The sequence below is a fragment of the Tursiops truncatus genome, chromosome 19 (assembly GCF_011762595.2).
Source record: "Tursiops truncatus isolate mTurTru1 chromosome 19, mTurTru1.mat.Y, whole genome shotgun sequence".
Lineage (NCBI taxonomy): Eukaryota > Metazoa > Chordata > Mammalia > Artiodactyla > Delphinidae > Tursiops > Tursiops truncatus.
In genome coordinates, this window is record NC_047052.1 from 58,287,095 (window position 1) to 58,309,830 (window position 22,736).

Consider the following 22,736-nt stretch of genomic DNA (forward strand, 5'->3'; position numbering starts at 1 on the left):
ATGCCCGCCTGCAGGCTTGCCTCCAAGCCTTTGCACATGCTGGTCCCTCTGAAACAGGAGGGAAGGGGGCAGGGCACAACCTTTAAAAAAATGACACACATAGGACATGACAAAAACTGCTTAGAACCAACTAGGTCCAAGATGGCAGAAGATTCAACTTCCAGTGGGCCTTGAGACTCATCTTATGCTCGCTGTAATGCATTAGCTAAATGACACACCCACCAGCGCCATGACAGTTCTGAGGCCAACCATAAAATGTCAAAAAGTGGGTGGCGGCCCAATTCCTGGAAATCTCCACCCCTTCCCCCGAAATACTTGGAATAATCCTCCCACTCATTAGTCTATGAAATTACCCGGCCCATAAAAACTAACCACCCCATATTTCGGGGCCTCTCACCTTCTGAGATGGCCCACACTCTGTGGAGTGTGTTTCTCCCAAGGCTGTTCTCGCCTTTTGAGACAGACCGCATTCTATCTATGGAATATGTACATGTCTAAATAAATCCATTTCTTACCTATCACTTTGTATCTCGCTGAATTCTTTCTGCGATGAGACATAAAGAACCTGAGCTTCATTAAGTCCTGAGACCAGGTGTGTCATCTCAGTTAAAATACGGTGGGTTGGGGCTTCCCTGGTGGCGCAGTGGTTAAGAATCTGCCTGCCAATGCAGGGAACACGAGTTCGAGCCCTGGTCCGGAGAGATCCCACATGCCGAGAAGCAACTAAGCCCGTGCGCCACAACTACTGAGCCCACGCGCCTAGAGCCCATGCTCCCCAACAAAAGAAGCCACCGCAATGAGACGCCCACGCACCACAACGAAAAGTAGCCCCACTCACCGCAACTAGAGAAAGCCCACGCCCATCAACAGAGACCCAACACAGCCAAAAATAAATAAATACAAGAAATAAATTTAAAAAAAATACTGGGGGTTGGGACTTCCCTGGCGGTCCACTGGTTAAGATTCCACGCTTTCACTACAGGGGGTGTGGCTTTGATCCCATGTTGGGGAACTAGCATCCCCAGGCCGGGCGGCACAGCCGAAAAAAGAGACCGTGGGTTCAAGTCCCAATCTGGGTTTAGGCTGGCTTCTAGTCTCAGCACGTGGGTTCAAGGTGAACCTCACGTGGGATTTGAACATTCTTTTTTTTTTTTTAAATACTTTAAATTATTTATTTATTTGTCTGTGCCGGCCCTTAGTCATTGCTGCATGCAGGATCTTCGTTGTGGCATGCGGGATCTTTAGTTACGGCATGTGGGCTCTTAGCTGCAGCATGTGGGACCTAGTTCCCTGACCAGGGATGAACCCAGGCCCCCTGAATCGGGAGGATGGAGTCTTAACCACTAGACCACCAGGGAGGGACTCAAACATTCTTTGTTTACTGGAATGGCAAGAAACATTCCCTAACCACAAATACATTAGATTTTCTTCATTTATTTCAAAGTGAGCAAAATTTACACACAAATACTCCAAAATTGATGTTATCTCTTGCATTACAAGGACTTACAAAGAGTAGTGATACTGCAGACAGAGCTGATATAGATGTTATAACAATCACTTATAACTTACCTAGGGAGGTAAGCAGGGAGGGAGACAGAGAGAATGAACTCGACACAGATTGGTTCCATATTAACTTACAATAGCCCTATGCGGTGGGTACCATTACTGTCCCATTTTGTGTATGAGGACTAAGAACCCTGAAAAAAAAGACCCTCAGAGTGAAACAACAAAGAGAAAACCTTTTACTCTCTGTCAGCAGTAGTCAGTCTGCATTGAGACTACCCTTCCGTTTGATTTTATGTGTCGTACCCATGTAGGTTGCCCCCTCCCCCCAAAATAAAGGAACAGGGAATCAACACCATGACGTGCGGGGCAAGGTAAGATCTAGACGACCTAGGGACAAGTGAGTCGGGGAAAGTACTTTTTGCGCGGCCCAGTTGAGCCAAGAAAACAGATGGTGGAGGAAGTCTCAGAATGATTTCAGACGTTAGAAAAACTTAGGTTAGGGCCTTGCGACTCGGCGTGGGGGCTGTTACCAACCATAACAGGACGCTGACCCGCGGGGGTCACACCCAGCCCTGGTGCGAGGCCCCAGGAGGCGGGGATGGGATGGGACCCCGGTCGTGCTCCGTCCCCGGTGCTGCGCTGGGCGAGGGTGGGAAGTGGGGGAGGCCCTCCCGGGCCCTCAGCAATTCACCATTCACCCGCAGCGCTGACGACCCCGCCAGCACCCCACCCCACGCTCAGCCCGGAAGCCTGGCGCTGCTGCAGACTCCACTTCCCAGCGGCCCCGGCGGCGGCGCTTGGCCGTTGCCGTGGGGACCAGGCGCGCTCCGCCTACCGCGCCGGCAGCCAGAAGGCTCTGCGCGTGCGTCCGCAGCGCGCCACGGGCCAATGAGGGCTCGCGAGATTGGACTTCCGGCGTCCGGGACTGTCACTTGGCTGCCGGCGTCGGGCCACGCCGGTGACGGCCGGAGAGCGCCGGGTCGGGGCCGGTTTTGCGGAAGGGTCTGGAGACCCGAGGTGCGGGCAGTGAGGACGTGCGGGCAGCGAGGACGTGCGGGCGGAGATCCGAGGCACGGGCAGCCGAGCCCGGGGGCCCACGGCCAGTCCCCGGCCTCAGTTTCCCGGGGTGCGGCGTGTGCGCCCCCCAAGCCACGTGCTCCGGCCTCCACGCCGTCCCGACGCGGCGCCCTTGACGGATTGGGAGAGAGGCCCGGAGCCTGAGCGCCCGCACCTTTCTGCAGGTTCCGATGGCGGCGGCGCAGACAGACCCGGCGCAGGTGAGTAGCGGGAACCCCAGGCCCCCACCCACCCGGATGCCTCCTTCATGGACCCGAGCCCCGATCGAGGGAGGCACTTTACCTGGACGTCTTGTCTTCCCCTCGCGCTTCGTCCTAGGCCGTGCTGTCCCGGCCGGTTGGTAGTGCACGCGTGGGATCCCCACTTCTGGCAGCTAAGGGGGTGAGGTGTAGAAGGAAGTTCCAAGGGGAGGGTCCCCCGTTTGCAAAAGCTGGGAGGGAAGCCTGAGTGTAGGCGCTTCCGGAACTGAGCTGCTCGGCGGGGAGAAGATATGTATGTCTGAAAGGGCAGGCCGAGGAGTTAAGACTATCCCGAGGGCACCGGGAGACTGGACATGTTTTAAGTTAACGATTTTTTAGGGTATTCCACCTATTGTTGAGTGGAGAACAGAAGCAGAGGGGCGTGGCGGTGTGCAGGGAGGAGGCTACTGTCACAGTCCGGGCAGTGCAGGTGCGAAAAGCCGTTGGATTCTGGATAGATCTGCTGATGCATCAAGTGCGGGGTGTGCGGGAGTGTCCTGCGTGAAGGGCCAGCCTAAGGTTTTCCGCCGGAGCACCCAAAAGAATGGAGCTGCCTAGCACTTTCACAGGTCCTCCCCCAGGCAGTGGGGCCAGGATTTGGTAGCTGGTGCTGAAATTGAAAACCCTTGATTGTATCCTTGCCCTGGGACTGTGCCAGTGGCAACTGTCACTCAATGGGACAGAGAAAAAAAGAACGGAACTGCTGTAGACAAAATTAGGAATTTGAAGGGCAAGTAGATTTCAGGGGGAAATTGGGAAGAGTCTGTGCTGTCTCAGAGTGGAGGTGTCACATGGACCTGGAATTGTAGATGTCCAAGGACAGAGTCCTGATGTTCTGAGTGAGGTGGAGCCTAGGAATCAAACTTAGGAAGAGGACATCTCACAGACTCAGCCAGGGATAGGCATGGGCAGTTAGGGCTCTAGGGAGATGAGGAATGGCTGGCAGTCCCTGGGGCTCTCAGGGGAAGTCTGGCAGGTGGCTGAGGGAAGGGAAGGTGGCAGCCACCTGAGGAGGAAATAGAGGGGGCCTGGCTATGGAGGGAGGAGGGAAATGGCTTCTTGTGTGCCCACCAGATCCTTGGCGCCACCCCTGTGGCAGCTGGAGGGGATCAGCCAGTCCTTCAGGTTCAAAGAGCAGCCTTGAAATGTCAGGCAAGTTCAGCAGGAGAGGGCATCCCTACAGGGATGGGCATGTCCTGGGGGCTCTGCAGCTGGGACTTGTACAGTTACTTATGCAAGAGCAATGAGAGCACCTTTGGGGAGGCTCAGCTTGTGCAAAGGCTGGAGAATGAGTGGACGCCAGGGGCTGACCTTGGTGTGGCAGAAGGCCAGGGGCTTCCTCTGGCTGCCTTGTGTAGAGTAGCCAGATCGGGTTAAAGAGGCATCTACGGCCTAGATGGGGAAGGGGGAGGGGAGGGGTCCAGACAGGTGAGGGAAGTCCCATCTGCAGAGCCTTGCGGGAGGAGGGTGAGCATCTGAGGGACACGAGCGGAGGCAGCCTTTGGGGCGTGGAGCTGGGTCTTGGTTCACACAGCTATAGCTTAGATCATGTCCATCTTCCAACTCTCTTAGGGCCTAATGGCCTTTGAAGACGTGGCTGTGTACTTCTCCCGGGAGGAGTGGGGGCTCCTGGATGCAGCCCAGAGGGCTCTGTACCGCCGTGTGATGCTGGAGAACTTCACCCTCCTGGCCTCGCTGGGTAAGCCCTGGGTCCTCCATGGGGAGCTCATGTGTTGCCAGGCTAGGCTGCCAGCACTAACCTCTTACCGCCCGGCGGCCTGTGAGCAGCCACATGTCCTCTGGCTGAGTGTCCCTGTTAGCTGTGGTGCCTCTGTGCTCAGTCCCCTTCGGGTGCTGCCGACACGGTTCTCCTCACAGGCACCATCGAGCTGCTCTGAGATCCCTGCCCTGTGATGTGACCTCGGGTATCCTTGGTTGCACAGATGATGCCGTCCGTGGCCCACGAAGCCCTGACTCCTGCCATCTGCCGGGGGTGACCCCTCACTTGCTTGTCTTCTCTCACAGGACTCTCTGTCTCCCGACCCCACGTGGTCATCCAGCTTGAGTGTGGCAAGGAGCCCTGGGTTCTCAATGGGACAGATGTGACCCTGGCCAGGAATGCCCAGAGGAGGCCGAGCCCTGGTGAGTGGGGGCTCAGGGGTGTGAGCTTGGGGCCAACCTATGGCCAAGCTTCTGTCCACCTTCCCTCCTGGATGCTCTCCTCTCCAGCTTCCCACCCGACCGACTCCTTTCACCATCAGCCTCTTCTGGAGGCTCCGGCTTTGGCTGCCCTTGAAGGGGAGCTCCAAGGGCCACCCCCAGGCCGTGGTGAGACCTGCTCAGAATCTCACCCTCAGCCAGTCTGTGTGGCCTCAGACCCTGCCCGTCTTCCCTCACCACCTCATCTGTGGGGCCGTTTGTTCACGTGTTCATCGTTGAGCACTTGCAGTGGCCAGTCCCGTTCGCGGCACTGGGGACACAGCCTTGCCCAGCCCGCTCCTGGTCCTGCCTTTGTGGGGTTGACCCTGCTAGGGGAGAGGCAGTCAGCAAGCAGAGTTGGTGAGTAAAATCTGTTCCCTCAGGTAGCCATCAGTGTAAGGGGCAAAGCCACCTGGGGAGTGCCCTGGGGACGGGCTCCGTGCAGGAAGGGTGTCTGGCCCCAGCTCCTCTCCCCAGCCTCCACGGCCGGTCCCGCGGGCCCCCTTGCCTGCCCACGCGGCCTGTCTGGGTGACCCAGGCGTCCACCGTTTCTGGTCCTTCAGCTTCCCCTCATCTGGCAGAGGACAGAGATGTTTCTGGAGAAGCAGCATTGCCAGGGCCCTTCCAGGACGGCCCCCCTCTGGCACCGACAAGGGTTCTCCCCAGCGCTGGTGCCTCTGAGTGTGGGAAAAGCCTGGAGGGTCGGTGCGGCGTGTCCCCCTCTCGGGAGAGGAAACCCACAGGGGTGTCTGTGATCTACTGGGAAAGCGGCGAGGCCAGCGTCAGCCTGCGGCTGACCTCTTCTCTGCGGGCCCCACCCGGGGAGAAGGCCCTCGCAGACCACCCTGCACCAGGCAAGCAGCCGAGGGCATCGGAGCGGCAGAAGCTGTACGCATGCGAGGCCCCGGGGAGAGCCTTCCCGGGCGCCCCAGAGGGGGACCGAGGAATGGGTGAGGCTTGGCGCGAGCCTCAGAGACTGCTTGCTGTCTCAGAGCCCCCGACCTGGGCCGAACTGGGCGAGGCCCTGCACGCTGGCCCCGGCCTCCTCTCTGGGGAGAAGCCCTTCGAGTGCAGGGCGTGCAGCAAGGTGTTCGTGAAGAGCTCGGACCTGCTGAAGCACCTGCGCACCCACACCGGGGAGCGGCCGTACGAGTGCGCGCAGTGCGGCAAGGCCTTCAGCCAGACGTCGCACCTGACGCAGCACCAGCGCATCCACAGCGGAGAGACGCCCTACACGTGCCCGGCCTGCGGCCAGGCCTTCCGGCACAGCTCCTCGCTGGTGCGGCACCAGCGCATCCACACGGCCGAGAAGGCCTTCCGCTGTGCCGAGTGCGGCAAGGCCTTCAGCCACCGCTCCAACCTCAGCCAGCACCGCAAGATCCACGCCGGGGGCCGGCCCTACGCGTGCACGCGCTGTGGCCGCAGCTTCTGCCGCAACTCGCACCTGATCCAGCACGAGCGCACGCACACGGGCGAGAAGCCCTTCGCCTGCGCGCTCTGCGGGGCCGCCTTCAGCCAGGGCTCGTCGCTCTTCAAGCACCGGCGCGTGCACACCGGCGAGAAGCCCTTCGCCTGCGCGCAGTGCGGCCGCGCCTTCAGCCACAGCTCCAACCTCCGGCAGCACCGGCTGCTGCACACGGGAGAGCGGCCTTTCCGTTGCTCGGACTGCGGCAAGGCCTTCGCCAAGGGCGCCGTGCTGCTCAGCCACCGACGCATCCACACGGGCGAGAAGCCCTTCGTGTGCGCACAGTGCGGCCGCGCCTTCCGCGAGCGCCCGGCCCTCTTCCACCACCAGAGGCTCCACACCGGCGAGAAGCCAGCGCGGCGGCCCCGGGCCAGCCCGCTCCCCCAGGCCAGGCCTCCTTCGGGGGCATCGTGTGAAGGCACACTGGGGAGGGAAGCCGGGCCCACTGCTGCCTCAGGCCCAGCCACGGTTCCGAAGACGGCTGAGCCTTGAGGTCGCAGCCCCGACCTTCCCCGGCCTGTTGTGAGTCCCTTCCATGGGTACGGGGCCCCGCCCTCTGCAGAGCCACGCTGTGGAGAAGCTCTGCGCGTGCACTGCCATTCCCCCTGCACGTGGTGACAAGATTTGCCTCTTGTCAGCCACAGCTCACTCCTCCAGGCCCAAGCGGTCACGCTGAACAAAGGCCGGGGGAGGCCAGCATGGTGCTGCCAGTTCGCCCATACTTTGACTGTGCGCGCGAACGGGAAGCGCTGGGGCGGGGTGGAGGTGGTCCTGAGAACTTTCTGAGGTTTACACCCAACCTGCAGGGTCTGTGTGGAACCTCTCCACCGCTATCCCCAGCGTATTCCCCCCGCCCTCAGTTCATCCAGGGCTTCCTGGGAACAGGCCCAGAAGACAGGAAGTCATGGGGGAGGCAGGTACTGGCTTCGGACAAGTGGCTGGGCTCTGAGCCTCAGCTCCCTCCTCTAGGGAAGAGAAAAGATTCAGCCCTGCAGAGGGTATTTGCAGCACCCTGACAGGCAGCATCTCGATAAGGGCCAATACGTGCCAACCGCCAGCCCCCGTTCTGAGCGCTGCACAGTTTCTCCTGACAGCTCTGTGAGGTGGCTGCTGTGGCTAGTATCCCCACTTCTCAGATGAGGAGACTGAGGCACAGAGAGGGGACGTGAGTTGCACAACAGCAGGGCCACCGGCCCAGCATCCAGAGAGCTCCCCACTTTACCCCCACACTTAGCCTGCCAGCCCTGAGGGCTGGGTGAAGGCTGCGTGGCTTGCTGCTCACGGCGGACCCTCAGGAGGTGGAGGAGGGTGGGGGCGGGAAGTCCCCGGGTGAAGGACGGAGATTGAGAGTGATGGTTCCCCAGCTGTGCTGGTGCATTCAGAGTGTGGTCCAAGCCTCAGCTTCGGCCGTGTCTTGTTGTTGCCAAAGTCAGCGATACAGGAGCCTTTCCATCCCCACTGCCTTGACTGGAGGTGACCGTAACAACAGGTGCAGAGGAGACAAGATGGGGCTGCTCGATTCCCTGGGGTCCAGTGGCCACGTGCCTGCCATTACCTAAGGCTGTGTGTGGCGCCCTCCCAAGATCCCCTCCCCCGTGTGACATAACCCACAGGGTGGGGACACTGAGGCAGACAAGTTAGGTGGGGGCCTGGTTGGCTTCTTGTGGCCTTCAACAGACAAGCCCCATCTCCACCTTGGGCCTCACCCGCAGGGAAGTTAATGGTGTTTTTACTGGGGGTAAAAAAAGACTAGAACTTACAGCTTGGAATGGAGGGACATTGTAAATTCTTGCATGGCACTGTGTAGGTCCACAGCCTCAGCCTCCAGGTCATGGTGCAGAAGGTTTTAACAATACAGAGTCCAGAGAGGCTCTCTAATAAAGGTTTCTTTTTAAAAACGTGAATGGTAGCAGCCTGAAACCGGTTTCATCCCAGCACGATGCAAACGTGTCATCACACAGCTGCAGGGACTTGACTTCAACCCTGGTCCCTTTGAGAGGCCTCAGGGTAGAGGTGCAGCCTGTCTGCGGCCCACCGAAGGTCTGTGTCCCCTTGGCAGCCAAGAGACGTGGACAGGGTGGGGCTGCCCCAAGCAGCAGCTCTGTTGGGACATGAGCCTTTGTGGATCCAGGCCTTGGAATCTGAGGCAGGGGGCACACGTGGAGACCCGAAAGGTTGACCCCAACCCAGGGGGTGCTCCCGTTCAGTCACCTCAAAGACCTCGCAGGTATCTGCCATTGCCAAAGAACAGAGACGTGACACCCCCAACTGTCCACCTGCCAGCAGGTTCCGCCCCTGAAACCTCCCAAGTTCCTGCAAGGAAAGGAGACAAGGGGTAGGGAGAAGAGTCACACAGGGCCAGGCTCCCCAAAACTCCTCAAGCGCAGGTCCTCTGAGCATTGTCCACCCCTCTTGGGGCCCATCCTCTCTCTTGAGCTGGTCCGTGCCCTGGCCTCGCCCTATTTCATCTTCCCCCAGGCTGGCCCCCATGAGGGATTCTTGAGCAGCTCACTTCAGGGTCAGTGTGGATGGCTGTGAGATGCAGACAAACCCCACAGAGCTTACAGAAGGCTACTGTAGGGAGCCCATGGGATTCAGGAGCAAAGGAGTGTTGAACACCAAGTGGATGCCCAGAGAGTCACTTGCAACCTTTTTCGCACCTTGGACAGAAGCTGGGCCTGGTGCTCTATCCTGTCTCCCCACCAGTCTCCTCCCTGCTTCACTGAGCCTTTCCTGCCTGTGTGCTTGGCCCCTACTATCCCTCCTTTCCTCCACCCTCCTCGAGTCCACCCTCCCAGCACCAGGGGTGGTCAGAGGCTCCAGCCCTGTTCCTGTGGGAACAGCAACCATGAGCACCCACCTTCCCCCATGTCTTGGCCCCTAAGTTGTCCTCCCCCAAACCTTTTTGATCATGTTGGGCCACATCCTGCCAGCCTGACCCTTCCACTCAACCGTGAACGGGTCATGACTATAAAAGGTATCCGTGGGCTTTCTGGGTCAAGACGATGGACTGAACACATGCATCTCACTTGGTCCAGAAGCCCACTGAAACCACAGAGAGCCCTTAAAGCAAACCCTTGAGAATTCCCTGGCGGTCCAGTGGTTAGGACTCTGCGCTTTCACTGCAGGGGGCTCGGGTTCGATCCCTGGTTGGGGAGCTAGGATTCCGCAAGCGGCACGGCCAATAAATTAACTATAACACAAACCTACAAATATGAGGATGGTAAAAGAGGAGGCAGCAGCATTCTGAAGCTAGAAGTAGTTGGGGGTGGGAGAGCTGTCACTGATTTGGGGAAAGCCAAATGCTGAGTTGGCGCTGGCGGAAGTGGAAGGAGATTCCATCAGGCTTACGCTGCAGAATTCCAGAAGGCTTGAAAACCAGCAGCCCCCTGGAAGGGGAGACCCAAAACAAAGATGACTGAGTGGGAGCTCCTGGAGAAGCTGTTAGAGCTCCAGCTCTTCCCACAGGGTAGATGGTGGAAGAGTCCTTTCTGGGGAATCCGAACAGTCCCAGAGAAAAAATCAAATCCCTGGTAGCCAGGGATTCCTAAGTATTAGAAGAAACTCAAACAGGCAGGCAGATGCACCTTAGGATCGAAATAATAAGTCATTGTTCAGCCATTTGATGTGTGGAAGCAAAACACCCTGACCCACAGTCAGATTTTAAAAACAATAACATCGTCTACTGATATATACTAGTTCTGGTCCCCAAAGTAAATAAAAGGCTGAACACGTCCCATAATTCTGGACAAAAACCTCCAGCCCTCACTTTGCAGTACTGATCTAGCTGAAGGCATGTCTGAGACTCTGAGGGTATAAATCATGGAACAGTTTTTTCATCAGGAGATGGGTGCCTGCAGTCCCCGCCTCGCCCCTGCAGGGCGCTCAGCAGTGGTCGAATGAAGGACCCCAGCACCATCCTCGCTGGAGAAATTCCCGGGGATGGCGGAGAAAGCCCGTGGGTTAGGCCAGCCTTCCCGGTAGGTCCCTTCTTCCTCCTAGGACCTCGGGCCGTTGTCTTGGAAACCGCTGGAGCAGGTTGGTTATGCTCCAGGGGTTACCAAGGCGTCCGCCGGGCGACCAGAAAGAAGCCTCAGGTAGGGCTCTGGGGGAGGAGCCTAGGCGTAGCGCCAACCCTGATTGACCGAAAGGTCACGCTCCTCCCCATCCGTCACCTCCTGCCAATAGGCGCCGGGCCTGTTGTGCACATGCGCAGGATTCGAAGGTACCATACGTCTCCGCCGTTGGTGAGTCCTAGGGTACGATACAAAGGAAGAGCGGCTGCCGGGGAGGGGAGGGAGTCCCCCAAACCCTGCGACTCTGCAGATTCCTCTCGGAGGCATGGGGCGCCTCTCAGTCGTGAGAGGCCTCCGAAAATGATCATCTACTGGCGGAGGCCGCGCCCGTCCCTGTTTTGCTGAGGCTCATGGGAAATGTAGTCCGAAGGGAGGAGGTGGTGCTGCCTTCGGAGCAGACGTGTGATTGGCCAGGGCGGCGTCGCCAGGGCAACGCGCGAGGGGCTGACCGCTGGGTCCGGGGAGAGGCGCGCGGGACCGCGTGGGCCCACTTACCCGAAGTGGCCTCGGGTGGCCGAGGTGAGCACCGGCCGGCTGGGTGGACGTGGCCTTTCCACTACCTCCCGACGTGCCCCACCTCCGAGCCTTCTCCCGGGCCCCTCCTCCCTTCCGCAGCCCCGTTCCTCTCCTTCGGGAAGACCTGCCCCCCTTTCCTCTGTGGAAGGCGGACTCCAGGAGTCAGACCTAGTCCAGCCTATCGGACAGGACCCCCCACCCCCAAAGTGGGCGTGTTTCACTCCAGACCCTCTGCAGGGCCGGGACACAGTTGCCCGTCCACCGCTCCACACAACTCGTGATTCCGTTTTGCTTTGCTTCTGCATTTCACACGCACGGTCCATACCGTGTGAGTCATGCACAGCTCTCCGCGGTCAGCGAGCACGGTGTCTCGGGGTCCACATCAGCCCTTGCCTCGAGCCATGGCGCAAGCCACCCCCTCAGGGTGCCCCACTTGGGTCAGCGTGTCCCAGAGATGGTGGGGACAGGCAGCCTGGCCCCAGTTCTCACCCTGGATCACGGCCCCACCGCCTCCCTGGCTACCCCCTTTCTCCGCCGCGGGGGCACCTGCCGGGGCTCCTCAGCCTGACCCTGGAAGCCTGTGCTAACTCCTCTTGCCTGCGCTCCAGCATCATCTCCCGACAGACAGTTCCCTGCAGTTTCCTGGAAGCTCCACTGGCAACTTGGCTCCAAGTGTCAGTTCCTTCTGCTCTCAGTTCCAGCTCCTGTGACCCTTCCCTCCATGAAGCTTTCCCCAATTCAGCCGCAAGCATCCCCACACCACGGTCCTCTCTGTCACAGCCTCAGCCCCCTGGGCTGGGCCTCTCTGCACAGTGCCTTACCCTGGCTGTGGCCTTGTGGCTAGCACCCTGACCCCTCCTTTCCTGCAGGTCCCCTTTGGTGGCTCCAAGAAGACTCCCGGCACAACAATGCCATCCCCACTGGGCCCCCCGAGTCTGCCCTCTGTGGACCCCGAGGCCACCCTGGAGGATCCTGAGGCAGCACGCCAGCGCTTCCGGGGCTTCTGCTACCAGGAGGTGGCCGGTCCCCGCGAGGCCTTGGCCCAGCTCCGGGACCTCTGCCGCCAGTGGCTGCGGCCCGAGGTGCACTCCAAGGAGCAGATGCTGGAGCTGCTGGTGCTGGAGCAGTTCCTGGGCGCGCTGCCCTCTGAGATCCAGGCCTGGGTGCGGGGACAGCAACCAGGCAGCCCTGAGGAGGCCACTGTCCTGGTCGAGGGCCTGCAGCATGACCCTGGGCAGCTTCTGGGCTGGGTGAGTGTGGTGGTGTTGGCTTCTTGGAGGGACAGAGAGACTAGCGCCCCGATGACTTGCCTCTCCCCCTCAGATTACAGCACATGTCCTGAAGCAAGCGGTGCTCCCAGCCACACAGAACACAGAGGAGTCTGTGGGGAGCTCCCACCCTTCAGGGACAGTGGAGCCCCGAAAGGCAGCCTCTTGGGAGGGGTCCAAGGATGCCCAGTTGGAGGAGAATGCCCAGCTCAGCTGCAGCGTGAAGGAGGAGCCTGATGGCTATGGGCAGGAGACAGGTGAGAGCGGGGGTGCGCGAGGGCTGGGGCCTCCTTGAGAGAGTGCGAACGTCCCCAGCTAGGGCAGGGAACCCAGGTGAGGTTGTGCTGGAGCTGGGGGCTCCTGGAGGGAGTGCGGGTGTCCACCCCTGGGAGCGGGACCCGCAGGGACTGCAGACTGCAGAGCGGGGTCCCCGGGAGGCTGGAGGGAAGGGCTGGCTGGCTGCCTGCTTGCTATGTGCCTGGTACACACAGAGGACTCCTCCCTGCTGCCGAGGAGGGCCCAGGCTGCGATGCCAGCGCCAGCTCCTCGCCTGCTCTGGCTCACGTGGGAGCCCCTGACCCCTGTCTGCCTTGCTTCCTAGCACCGTCCAGCCCCCCACATCCAGCCCGGTCCCATGAGGGGCCCGCTGAACAACAGGAACCGACCTCCGTGCCCTTTCAGCCACCCAGGATTCAGGTGAGCAGCCCCTGGTGACAGGTGCAGGCCCACAGTGGGAGGAGAGTGTCCTGCCAGTTGTCCAGGCTCCTTGGCCAGCACTTCTTGTGCTCTTTGCTCCCCCAAAGTGGAGTTGGTATCAGGGTACCCCCTGCAGGTCCTGGGGGGCAGGGGGACAGACCAGTGCTTGGAAAGGATTTTGGCCTCAGGTAACTGGGATTCTGGTTTAGAGTGATTGGAACTGGCAGGGGTTGGCTTCCCACTTACAGAGAAGCCAGTTAGGGTGTTGACAGCTCCCAGCAGTTCTGAGCTGGCACCTGGGGAGGGGACAGGATGACCAGGAAAGCCTGAGTGCCACCCAGCAGTCTGGCCTCCCCTGCACACCTGAGATCAGAGTGGAGACAATCTTCCCAGGAAATGCCCACAGCTCCCCCTCTGCCCGGGCTTTTCTCCAAGGCCAACCAGCCCTCAGCTGCGACCAGCTGGGCATGGAAGCCCCTGCCACCTAGCGGGCTTGGTTCCTGAGTGTGGGCGGCAGGGGTCTTGTCCTCTCCCAGCGACACTTCCTAATCCACTCCACACTGAGAAGTCGCCCAGGACCCAGCCGCAGCCTGAAGGCCGTGGTTGCTTCCACCCCCGGCACCCAGGAGCCAGCCCAGCCATGTCCTGAGTGGGAGGCTGTGCCTGGCCTCCCTGCAGCCCGGTCCCCACAGCCAGGGATGCTGAGGCCCGTGACACTTCCCCAAGGAGGATCTCCATTACTCTTGAAACCAGAGGCCTGGGAGACATGCTTGGGGTCCCTGCATTCCCCTGGCCTTTTGCTTTCGGTGCAGCACACACTGTTCAAGGCCCATCCTTGATGGGTCCTCAGCTTCCATCTGTGCGTCCAGAACATGGGGTGGGGCAGCTGAGGGGGACTGGTGCATCCCCCAGGTGAGCCAGAAGGCAGCTCCCTTCCCGGCCGTGCATCCCCAGCACTCACAGGTTCCCATCTCAGCTTCCTCTTTAGCCCCACCCCCAGGCAGGTGAGGGTGGTTTACCTGCCACTCCCCAGGTGATTAACAAGGCTGGGCCCATGGGATGGGCCGGGTGGGGTGCGGGGTAGACGGGCCTTCTGTGGGTGATGGGCCGCGTCACTGCAGGAGGAGTGGGGGCTCCTGGACCGGTCACAGAAGGAGGTGTACTGGGACGCGATGCTGCAGAAGTACGGCACGGTGGTCTCCCTGGGTGAGGACCCCTCTCCTCCGGGTCCTTGCGCGCACCTTGCCTCCCGGCGCTTCCCAATCCGCACCCTGGCCACCCGCCGGGGCCCCCACCCCTGTCCCTCATTTGTGCGAACACCTCACGCCCGCGTGCCAGGGCTGGCGCCTGATGGGCCCCCGACCCCAGCAGGGTTGCCGTGTCCCCTGCCGGAGGCGCGCACTGAGCCGGAGCCGGAGGCGCTGAGCACCGGATCCGAGGGAGCGAGAAGCCTCCTCCCGGGTGAGTGGCCTCCCGCTCCCCGGTGGCGACGGGGGCGGGGGGGCGGGGAGCCCAGGCCGCCCCGCGCCTGGGGGGCTGCGGGCGGAGTCACCAGGCGACCTGGCTCTGCCACCTCTGGCCCCCCACCAGGAGGAGAGAGCGAGAGCTCCCGAGAGGGCCGGCCCGGCTGCCCGGAGGCCCCGCCGCCCGCGCGGAGCAAGCCCTACACGTGCGCGCAGTGCGGCCGCACCTTCGACTGGAAGTCGGTGTTCGTCATCCACCGCCGCGCGCACGCGGGCGGCCCGGGCGCCGAGAAGCAGCCGGTGGGGCCGCCCCGGCGCGCGCTCCCGGGCCCACGCAGCTACGCCTGCGAGGAGTGCGGCCGCAGCTTCAGCTGGAAGTCGCAGCTGGTCATCCACCGCAAGGGCCACGCCGGCCAGCGGCGCCACTTCTGCGGCGACTGCGGCCACAGCTTCGACTGGAAGTCCCAGCTGGTCATCCACCGCAAGAGCCACCGGCCCGAGGCCCCGTGAGCGCAGGAGGGGCGCCTCGCCGGGGCCCCGGGCCCAGCCCGCCCCTGCTACTCCACTCCGCCGCAGCCTGGAGAGCTGGAGGCCGCCCAGGCCAGAAGTCAGAGTCCCAGGAGGGTCCCCCACCCCCGATCAGTCTCCCCCCCAAAGCCGCGGCTCCCTCCTCTCCTGTCTCGCCCACCCCGCCTTTCAGAGAGAGAGGCCTGGGCTCCAGTGCACCGACCCACCGGACCCACGGCGGCCAGGTGACTTCCAAACCCCTTCCTGTGACATGGTGCAGGCCGGTGCAGGAAGCCCAGGAGAGCACAGCCTACTTCTGTTTGCAGGCAGGTGGAAGGCTAAAGTCTGGCCACTGTGTGTTTTAGATTTTTAACAAATTCCAGTTTTCTCCTGGAGAAGCTTCTGCGTAAGAATCCTGATCTCTGGTCTCTGCTGGTCGGATCAGCAGCCCCTGCCCTTCCTGCCCGGCAGTTGGAGCTTCAGAGCTGCCTGCCCACGAGCAGGGTCGGTGTCCGGCTTACCTGTTCCTCGGCCACACACATCACTCCCTGGCCTTGTCCTTCCAGCTGTCGAGTCCCAGCCTGAACGGACATTAAGGGAACTTCTTTCCGAGTCTGGATGGACAGGCATGGCGTCTGAGAACAGATGTGACTTAGGCCACGCATGCTGGCAGGTGAGTGAGTCACAGAGCAGGAGGGCGGAGGGTCAGCCGCCTGCTGCCCACGGCAGTCCGTCTGTGGGCATTCAGGACTTTGGCCGGTGTACTGTACTACTTTCCTACTGTTGCTCGAACGAGCTCGGTGGCCTGAAACAACACAAAGCGTGTGCTCTTAGCACTCTGAATTGGGTCTCACGGGGCCCAATCAAGGCGCCAGCACGGCTGGCTCCTCCTGAAGGCTCTAAGGGGGGAATCCACTTTAAGGCTTTTTCTAGCTTGTAGAGGCTGCCACGTTCCTCGGTGGTGGCGCCTTCCTCCATCTTAAAAGCCAGCAGTGGATGGTTAAGTCTCATGCTGCCTCCCCCTTGTAAGGACCCTCAGGGTTACATCTACGGCTCCCCTGGTAACCCATGATGATCTCCCCGTCTCGGGGTCACATCTCATCCTTGCCCCACCTACACACCTGATCTCATCTGCAAAATCCCTTCTGCATGTGAGACAGCATTCACAGGTTCCAGGGATTAGGACATGGGTGTCTTTGGGGACTGTTATTCCACACCCTTCTCTGTCACCTTTCTGCTCTGAAAACAAGGGACATTTTTGTGCGACGTGGTTTCAGGGAGACAGGTGCACCCACAGAAGGAGCCCTCTGCAGCCTCAGGCTCATGCAGGGGTGGCAGGTGGGCGTTGAGTGTGGCTGTGACCATGGTTACTAGCAGAGGTGGGGTGGACACCTGGGCTGCGTGGGGAGGACCTTGCTGCAGCCTGAAACTGGGAGGGAGAGGCCTCCATCTGGAGGACCCGTCTCCTCCATGCCCAGTCTTCTGAGGACCTTTGACCTGTCGACCACACTCAGGCCTGGGGAAGCAGAGCCAGGCTGGAGATGGAACCGGGCACTGGTGATCTTGTTACCGAGTCTCAGCTTGTACTGCTGGCCGCACCACAGGCCAATAAATTGAGAGCCGAGTTGTTGAGACAAGGAATAGTGACTTTATTCAGAAAGCCAGCGGACTCGGGACTTCCCTGGCGGCGTAGTGGTAAGAATCCGCCTGCCAACCTAGGGGACACGGGTTCAATCCCTGGTCTGGGAAGATCCCACATGCCGCAGAGCAACTAAGCCCAACTAAGCCCATGCACCACAACTACTGAGCCTCTGGAGCCCGAGAGCCACAACTACTGAGCCCGCATACCTAGAGCCTGTGGTCCACAACGAGAAGCCACCGCAATGAGAAGCCCGCCGCAACTGGAGAGAAAGCCCGCGTGCGGCAACGAAGACCCAACGCAGCCAAAAATTCATTGAAAAAGAAAGTGCTGGGCTTCCCTGGTGACGCAGTGGTTAAGAGTCCGCCTGCCGATGCAGGGGACACGGGTTCGTGCCCCGTTCCGGGAAGATCCCACATGCCGCGGAGCGGCTGGGCCCGTGAGCCATGGCCGCTGAGCCTGCGCGTCCGGAGCCTGTGCTCCGCAACGGGAGAGGCCACAACACTGAGAGGCCCGCGTACCGCAAAAAAAAAAAAAAAAAAAAGTGCTTTTAAAAAAATAGAAAGCCAGCAGACCAAGAAAGTGGTGCACTCGTGCCCCAAAGAACCATGTTGCGTGAGTTAAAATTCAGGTTTCTTTCATACTGAAAGGGGAGGGAGTAAAGTGAAACATTTCCTGGCTCAGATCAGCTCCGGGAGGGGATGTGTTCGTTTCTTCTCCCTGCAGTCATTCACGGGGGGGCCTGGTCAGGAGGTTTCCTGGGAGCTGAACAAAGGTATTTTAGCTTAACGCCCATTATACCTGGGAGGCAGGGCTCCCAGGAATGGGCCATTGTGTATATTGAAGCTTATAGGCAACATCTCTCCGGTTACTAACTTGTAACAGAATACAAAGGTGCTTCCCTGTTACAATCTGGTTGGCAAGCAGGAAGCTTCATCCATGCCGGGGACACGGCGGAAGAGGACAGAGCAGGGCCCGAGCACTCAGGCCAGGCCGAGGGCCCAACGTCAGGACCGCCAGGTGCTGAGGGAGAGCGGTGGGCTATCTTCTAATGCAATTTTCCATATTTAAAAGTAGTTTATGTTCACTTAGAGAAATCTGAAATATACAAGAGGGCAAAGGAGATCGCGAAAACGATTCCTAATGCTGCTGTCTTATTCTCAGTGTTCATCCGCGGGGGTTTGTGCCACACAGCTTGTGAAGCTACTGTACGTTGTGAATCGTGCTCTTACCACGCAGCTCCCTGTGTTATTAAAAATGCCGGGGTGGAAATCCCGTTTTCTGGCCGGCAGTGTTGTTCCCACCAAGCCCAGATAGTTCCTTGTTTCCCGCCCCCCTTAGCACCCAGTGCTGTGGTGGCCGCACCTGAGCAGACACCCCAGATGCAACCTAGCTGTTTCCTCAGAACAGACACACTCCCAAAGCGGGAGTTTCCGGGAGCATGGGATTTCTGTTCTTGTTTTTTCCTTTTTCTTTTTGTCTTAAAACATTATTTTATAGTTCTGGAGTTAAGGGGTCAGGCACAGTCTCACTAAGCTAAGCTCCAGGTGCGGCAGGGTTGAGTGCCTTCTGTGAACTCTGGGAGAACCCATCCCATGTGCTCGACTTTTCCACCCTAGAGATGGCCTGCGAGCCGGGCTCACGGCCCTTCCCCACCTTCTGAGCCAGCGGTGGCCAGTCGGCTCTCCCACAGGGCGTCACCCTGCCACTGTCCTCTGCCTCCCCTTCCACCTCTGAGGGTCCTTGTGGTGACATTGGGCCCACCCGGATCATCCAGAACGACTTTTTTTTTTTTTTTGGCTGCATTGGGTCTTCGTTGCTGTGTGCGGGCTTCCTCTAGTTGCGGTGAGCGGGGCCTGCTCTTCGTTGCGGTGTGCGGGCTTCCCACTGCGGTGGCTTCTCTCGTTGCAGAGCACGGGCTGTAGGCACACGGGCTTCAGTAGTTGTGGCTTGCAGGCTCAGTAGTTGTGGTGCACGGGCTTAGTTGCTCCACGGCATATGGGATCTTCCCAGACCAGGGATCGAACCCGTGTCCCCTGCATTGGCAGGCGGATTCTCAACCACTGAGCCACCAGGGAAGCCCTGGACCATGGGATTTTTAAATTCTCATGGATACATCAGTGTCTTCCGGAAACGTGGGGCCCGCCTGTCTGCCTTCCCTCCAGAAGGGCTCCCTGGCAGCTAGAACGCCCTGGTCTCCCGTTCTCTACCGTCTTCTCCATCCTGCAGGCAGAACCCAAGTGCACTGTTTCTCCATGGGTGCCAGGCGGGCTGCACCCTCCTCCCCACAGCTGTGGGTTTCCTCTCCCGTGAATGCACGGTGTGGGCCACACCGCTGGTCACATCTTCATGCATCTGATCTGACTTTTGAATTTTCACGTAGTCAGATCCATCACCGTCCTCATCTTCTGTCGCTTTTTTGTTGTTGTTGTTAAATATTTCTTTCTTTGGCTGTGCCGGGTCTTTTTTTTTTTTTTTTTCATTTATTTATTTATTTGGTTGCCCCAGGTCTTAGTTGCGTCAGGTGGGCTCCTTAGTTGCGGCATGTGAACTCTTAGTTGCAGCATGCATGTGGGATCTAGTTCTCTGACCAGGGATCGAACCCGGGCCCCCTGCACTGGGAGCGCAGTCTTAACCACTGTGCCACCAGGGAAGTCCCTTCCCTCGCTTTTCTTAGACCGCTTGCCCCAGCCAGCTCAGCAGCATGGTCAGCCTGCAGGGCAGCTTCCAGAATCTACCTCTTTGCGTTAGAAACCGGGCCAGGCCACCCCTCCCGTGGCACCCCCTTACCCCTGCCATCCCCTGGGCTGTCTCTGGGCTGAGGCTGCAGGAGGTGTCTTCCTGCCCAGTTCCAGCTGCTCGCCCCCCGCCCCCAGTCTCCTGTGATCCTCACGACCACCCCAAGCGCCTCTCCTCCTCGCCTGGGTCTCCCTCCAGCCCCTTCCCCTTCCTCTGTCGCTGCTCCTGAGGTCAGCCTACTTGAGGTGACCCAGTGATTGGCAGAGCCAAAATCTGACGCGGGTCCGTCTGACTGTGGAAGCATCTGCGGATGTGGGGAAAGACTAAAAGCAAAGCCCGATTCTAGGTGCCTCCCTAACTCCTGAAACCAGGAGAGCCCCAAGGGCAGGTAGCAAGTCCCCCTCCCTCCCTCCGCTACTCCTGCAGTAACAGCCCCAAGTCACACAGCCCTCCCCATCAAATGGCTGATCCTGCCAAGCCTGCAGAATTATTCCAGAAAGCCAGTCACACATCCTGCAGCAGGGGCCAGGGGCCACCCAAGAGCACGTGACCCTGCGTGGTGTGAGGTGCTCTCCTCCGCAGGCTGTGAGCTCATCTACACGTGTTGTGTGTGCAGCCACTCCCCATAGCCCTAGGGCTGGTTGAACAGAAGATGATTAAAACAGTGGGCCCTCACGCACTTATGGTCAATAATCTATGACAAAGGAAGCAAGGATATACAATGGAGAAAAGACAACCTCTTCAGTAAGTGGTGCTGGGAAAACTGGACAGCTCCATGTAAAAGAATGAAATTAGAACACTCCATAACACGATACACAAAAATAAACTCAAAATGGATTAGAGACCTAAATGTAAGACCGGACACTATAAAACTCTCAGAGGACAACATAGGAAGAACACTCTTTGACATAAATCACAGCAAGATCTTTTTTGATCCACCTCCTAGAGAAATGGAAATAAAAACAAAAATAAACAAATGGGACCTAATGAAACTTAAAACCTTTTGCACAGCAAGGGAAACTACACACAAGACAAAAAGACAACCCTCAGAATGGGAGAAAATATTTACAAATGAATCCACGGACAAAGGATTAATCTCCAAAATATATAAACAGCTCATGCAGCTCAATATTAAAAAACAAACAACCCAATCAAAAAAATGGGCAGAAACCTTAAATAGACATTTCTCCAAAGAAGCCATACAGATGGCCAAGAAGCACATGAAAAGCTGCTCAACATCACTAATTATAAGAGAAATGCAAATCAAAACTACAATGAGGTATCACCTCACACCAGTTAGAATGGGCATCATCAGAAAATCTACAAACAACAAATGCTGGAGAGGGTGTGGAGAAAAGGGAACCCTCTTGCATTGTTGGTGGGAATGTAAATTGATACAGTAAATTGATATGGAGAACAGTATGGAGATTCCTTAAAAAACTAAAAATAGAACTACCATATGATCCAGCAATCCCACTACTGGGCATATACCCAGAGAAAACCATAATTCAAAAAGACACATGCACCCCAATGTTCATTGCAGCATTATTTACAATAGCCAGGTCATGGAAGCAACCTAAATGCCCATCAACAGATGAATGGATAAAGAAGATGTGGTACATATATACAATGGAATATTACTCAGCCATAAAAAGGAACAAAATTGGGTCATTTGCAGAGACGTGGATGGATCTAGAGACTGTCATACAGAGTGAAGTAAGTAAGAAAGAGAAAAACAAATATCATATATTAACGCATGTGTGTGGAACCTAGAAAAATGGTACAGATGAACTGGTTTGCAGGGCAGAAATAGAGACACAGATGTAGAAAAAAAAAGTATGGACACCAAGGGGGGAAAGTGGCGGGGCTGGTGGTTGTGGGATGAACTGGGTGATTGGGATTGACATGTATACACTAATATGTATAAGATAGATAACTAATAAGAACCTGCTGTCTAAAAAAAATAATAAAATTCAAAAAAAATTTTTAAAAAGGAAAAAGAAAACCAGTGGGCCTCCTCGGGTGCCCACTGCCCACTGTGGGAGCCATGGTACTAGATTAAGACGTTCCAGAGTTGGGTGGAGCACCACACCCCAAAGCTGCTGAGCAAGGCTGAAGCAGGGCGAGGAGAGCAGGGCTTTGAAGGGAGGCCACAGGCTCACCATCAAGACAGGTAATAGCTTCATATTCTACAAAATAAAAATGAATGCAAACATCATAAAATGTTACATTTCAGTGTAGAGATTTTTCACAGCTTTATGGAGATATTCACATACCATGCAATTCACCCCTTGAAGGTATACAATTCAGTGGTTTTTAGTCTATCCACAGAGCTGTGCTTCCATCACCACACATTTAAACATTTTCTCACATTATCCAAAAAACGCACACCTGTTAGCAGTCATCCCCAACTCCTCCTCCCCGGCCCCTGACGATCACCAGTCTCCTTTCTGTCTCTGCGGATCTACCAGGGCTTCTTCTTTTTGCTGCCGAATAATATCCCATTGCATGCATGTAGCACATTGTGTTTATCCATTCCTAAGTTGTTTGGACAGTTTGGGTTGTTTGCACGTTTTGGTACTGTGAATAATGCTGCTATGAACATTCATGTGCGAGGGTTTGTGTGGACATGTGTTTTTATCTGTCTTGGGTATAAGATTATGTTAGGAGACTTCCCTGGTGGTGCAGTGGTTAAGAATCTGCCTGCCAACGCAGGGGATACAGGTTCGAGCCCTGGTCCGGGAATATCCCACATGCCACAGAGCAACTAAGCCCGTGCGCCACTAGTACTGAGCCTGCGCTCTAGAGCCCGCGAGCCACAACTACTGAAGCCCGTGCGCCTAGAGCCCGTGCTCCGCAACGAGAGACGCCACCGCAGTGAGAAGCCCGTGCACCGCAACGAAGAGTAGCCCCCGCTCGCCGCAGCTAGAGAAAGCCCACGCAGCAACGAAGACCCATCGCAGCCAAAAATAAATAAATTTATAGGGGGAAAAAAAGAGTATGTTAGCGCTGGAATTACTGATCATACAGTAACTCTACATTTAACCTTGAGATGACTGTTTTCTAAAGCAGCTTCACTGTTCTGCATTCTCACTAGCAGCGTACAAGGCTTCCAGTTTCTCCACACCTTTCCCAACACTTGTTATTGTCTTTTTTTTTTTTTTGCAGTACGCGGGCCTCTCACTGTTGTGGCCTCTCCCGTTGCGGAGCACAGGCTCCGGACGCGCAGGCTCAGCGGCCATGGCTCACGGGCCCAGCCGCTCCGCGGCATGTGGGATCTTCCCGGAACGGGGCACGAACCCGCGTCCCCTGCATCGGCAGGCGGACTCTCAACCACTGCGCCACC

The 22,736-nt window shown here is 57.9% G+C and overlaps 2 protein-coding genes and 1 non-coding gene across 14 annotated transcripts; all 3 read left to right on the plus strand.

Moving 5' to 3' along the window:
• Positions 1 to 1,648: 1,648 nt before the first annotated feature.
• ZNF324 (zinc finger protein 324) lies at positions 1,649 to 8,390 on the plus strand. Of its 5 annotated transcripts, none has more exons than XM_033844818.2 (5): positions 1,649 to 2,783; positions 3,162 to 3,252; positions 4,395 to 4,521; positions 4,848 to 5,381; positions 5,585 to 8,390. In XM_033844818.2, the coding sequence occupies exons 3-5, from the start codon at positions 4,401 to 4,403 to the stop codon at positions 6,976 to 6,978; spliced, it is 2,049 nt and encodes a 682-aa protein (XP_033700709.1). In that variant the 5' UTR covers positions 1,649 to 2,783; positions 3,162 to 3,252; positions 4,395 to 4,400; the 3' UTR covers positions 6,979 to 8,390. The 5 variants fall into 5 exon arrangements, with proteins under 5 accessions (XP_033700709.1, XP_033700708.1, XP_019784485.1 ...); XM_019928926.3 differs by lacking the exon at positions 3,162 to 3,252 and having other exon boundaries at positions 2,023 to 2,783; positions 4,848 to 4,964; positions 5,052 to 5,381; XM_033844817.2 differs by having other exon boundaries at positions 3,162 to 4,521.
• LOC117309290 (small nucleolar RNA SNORA30/SNORA37 family) lies at positions 3,377 to 3,507 on the plus strand. The gene has a single exon (XR_004523579.1). It is a non-coding gene; the product is annotated as a small nucleolar RNA SNORA30/SNORA37 family (small nucleolar RNA).
• Positions 8,391 to 10,251: 1,861 nt separating the features above from the next.
• On the plus strand, positions 10,252 to 22,224 carry ZNF446 (zinc finger protein 446). Of its 8 annotated transcripts, none has more exons than XR_012328255.1 (7): positions 10,252 to 10,733; positions 11,948 to 12,328; positions 12,402 to 12,603; positions 12,948 to 13,042; positions 14,164 to 14,248; positions 14,411 to 15,338; positions 15,579 to 15,686. XR_012328255.1 is itself a non-coding variant. In XM_073796757.1 (7 exons), the coding sequence occupies exons 1-7, from the start codon at positions 10,386 to 10,388 to the stop codon at positions 15,950 to 15,952; spliced, it is 1,578 nt and encodes a 525-aa protein (XP_073652858.1). In that variant the 5' UTR covers positions 10,252 to 10,385; the 3' UTR covers positions 15,953 to 22,224. The 8 variants fall into 8 exon arrangements, 7 of the variants coding, with proteins under 7 accessions (XP_073652858.1, XP_073652859.1, XP_073652855.1 ...); XM_073796757.1 differs by having other exon boundaries at positions 14,411 to 14,503; positions 15,579 to 22,224; XM_073796758.1 differs by having other exon boundaries at positions 14,414 to 14,503; positions 15,579 to 22,224.
• The last annotated feature ends 512 nt before the right edge of the window (positions 22,225 to 22,736 follow it).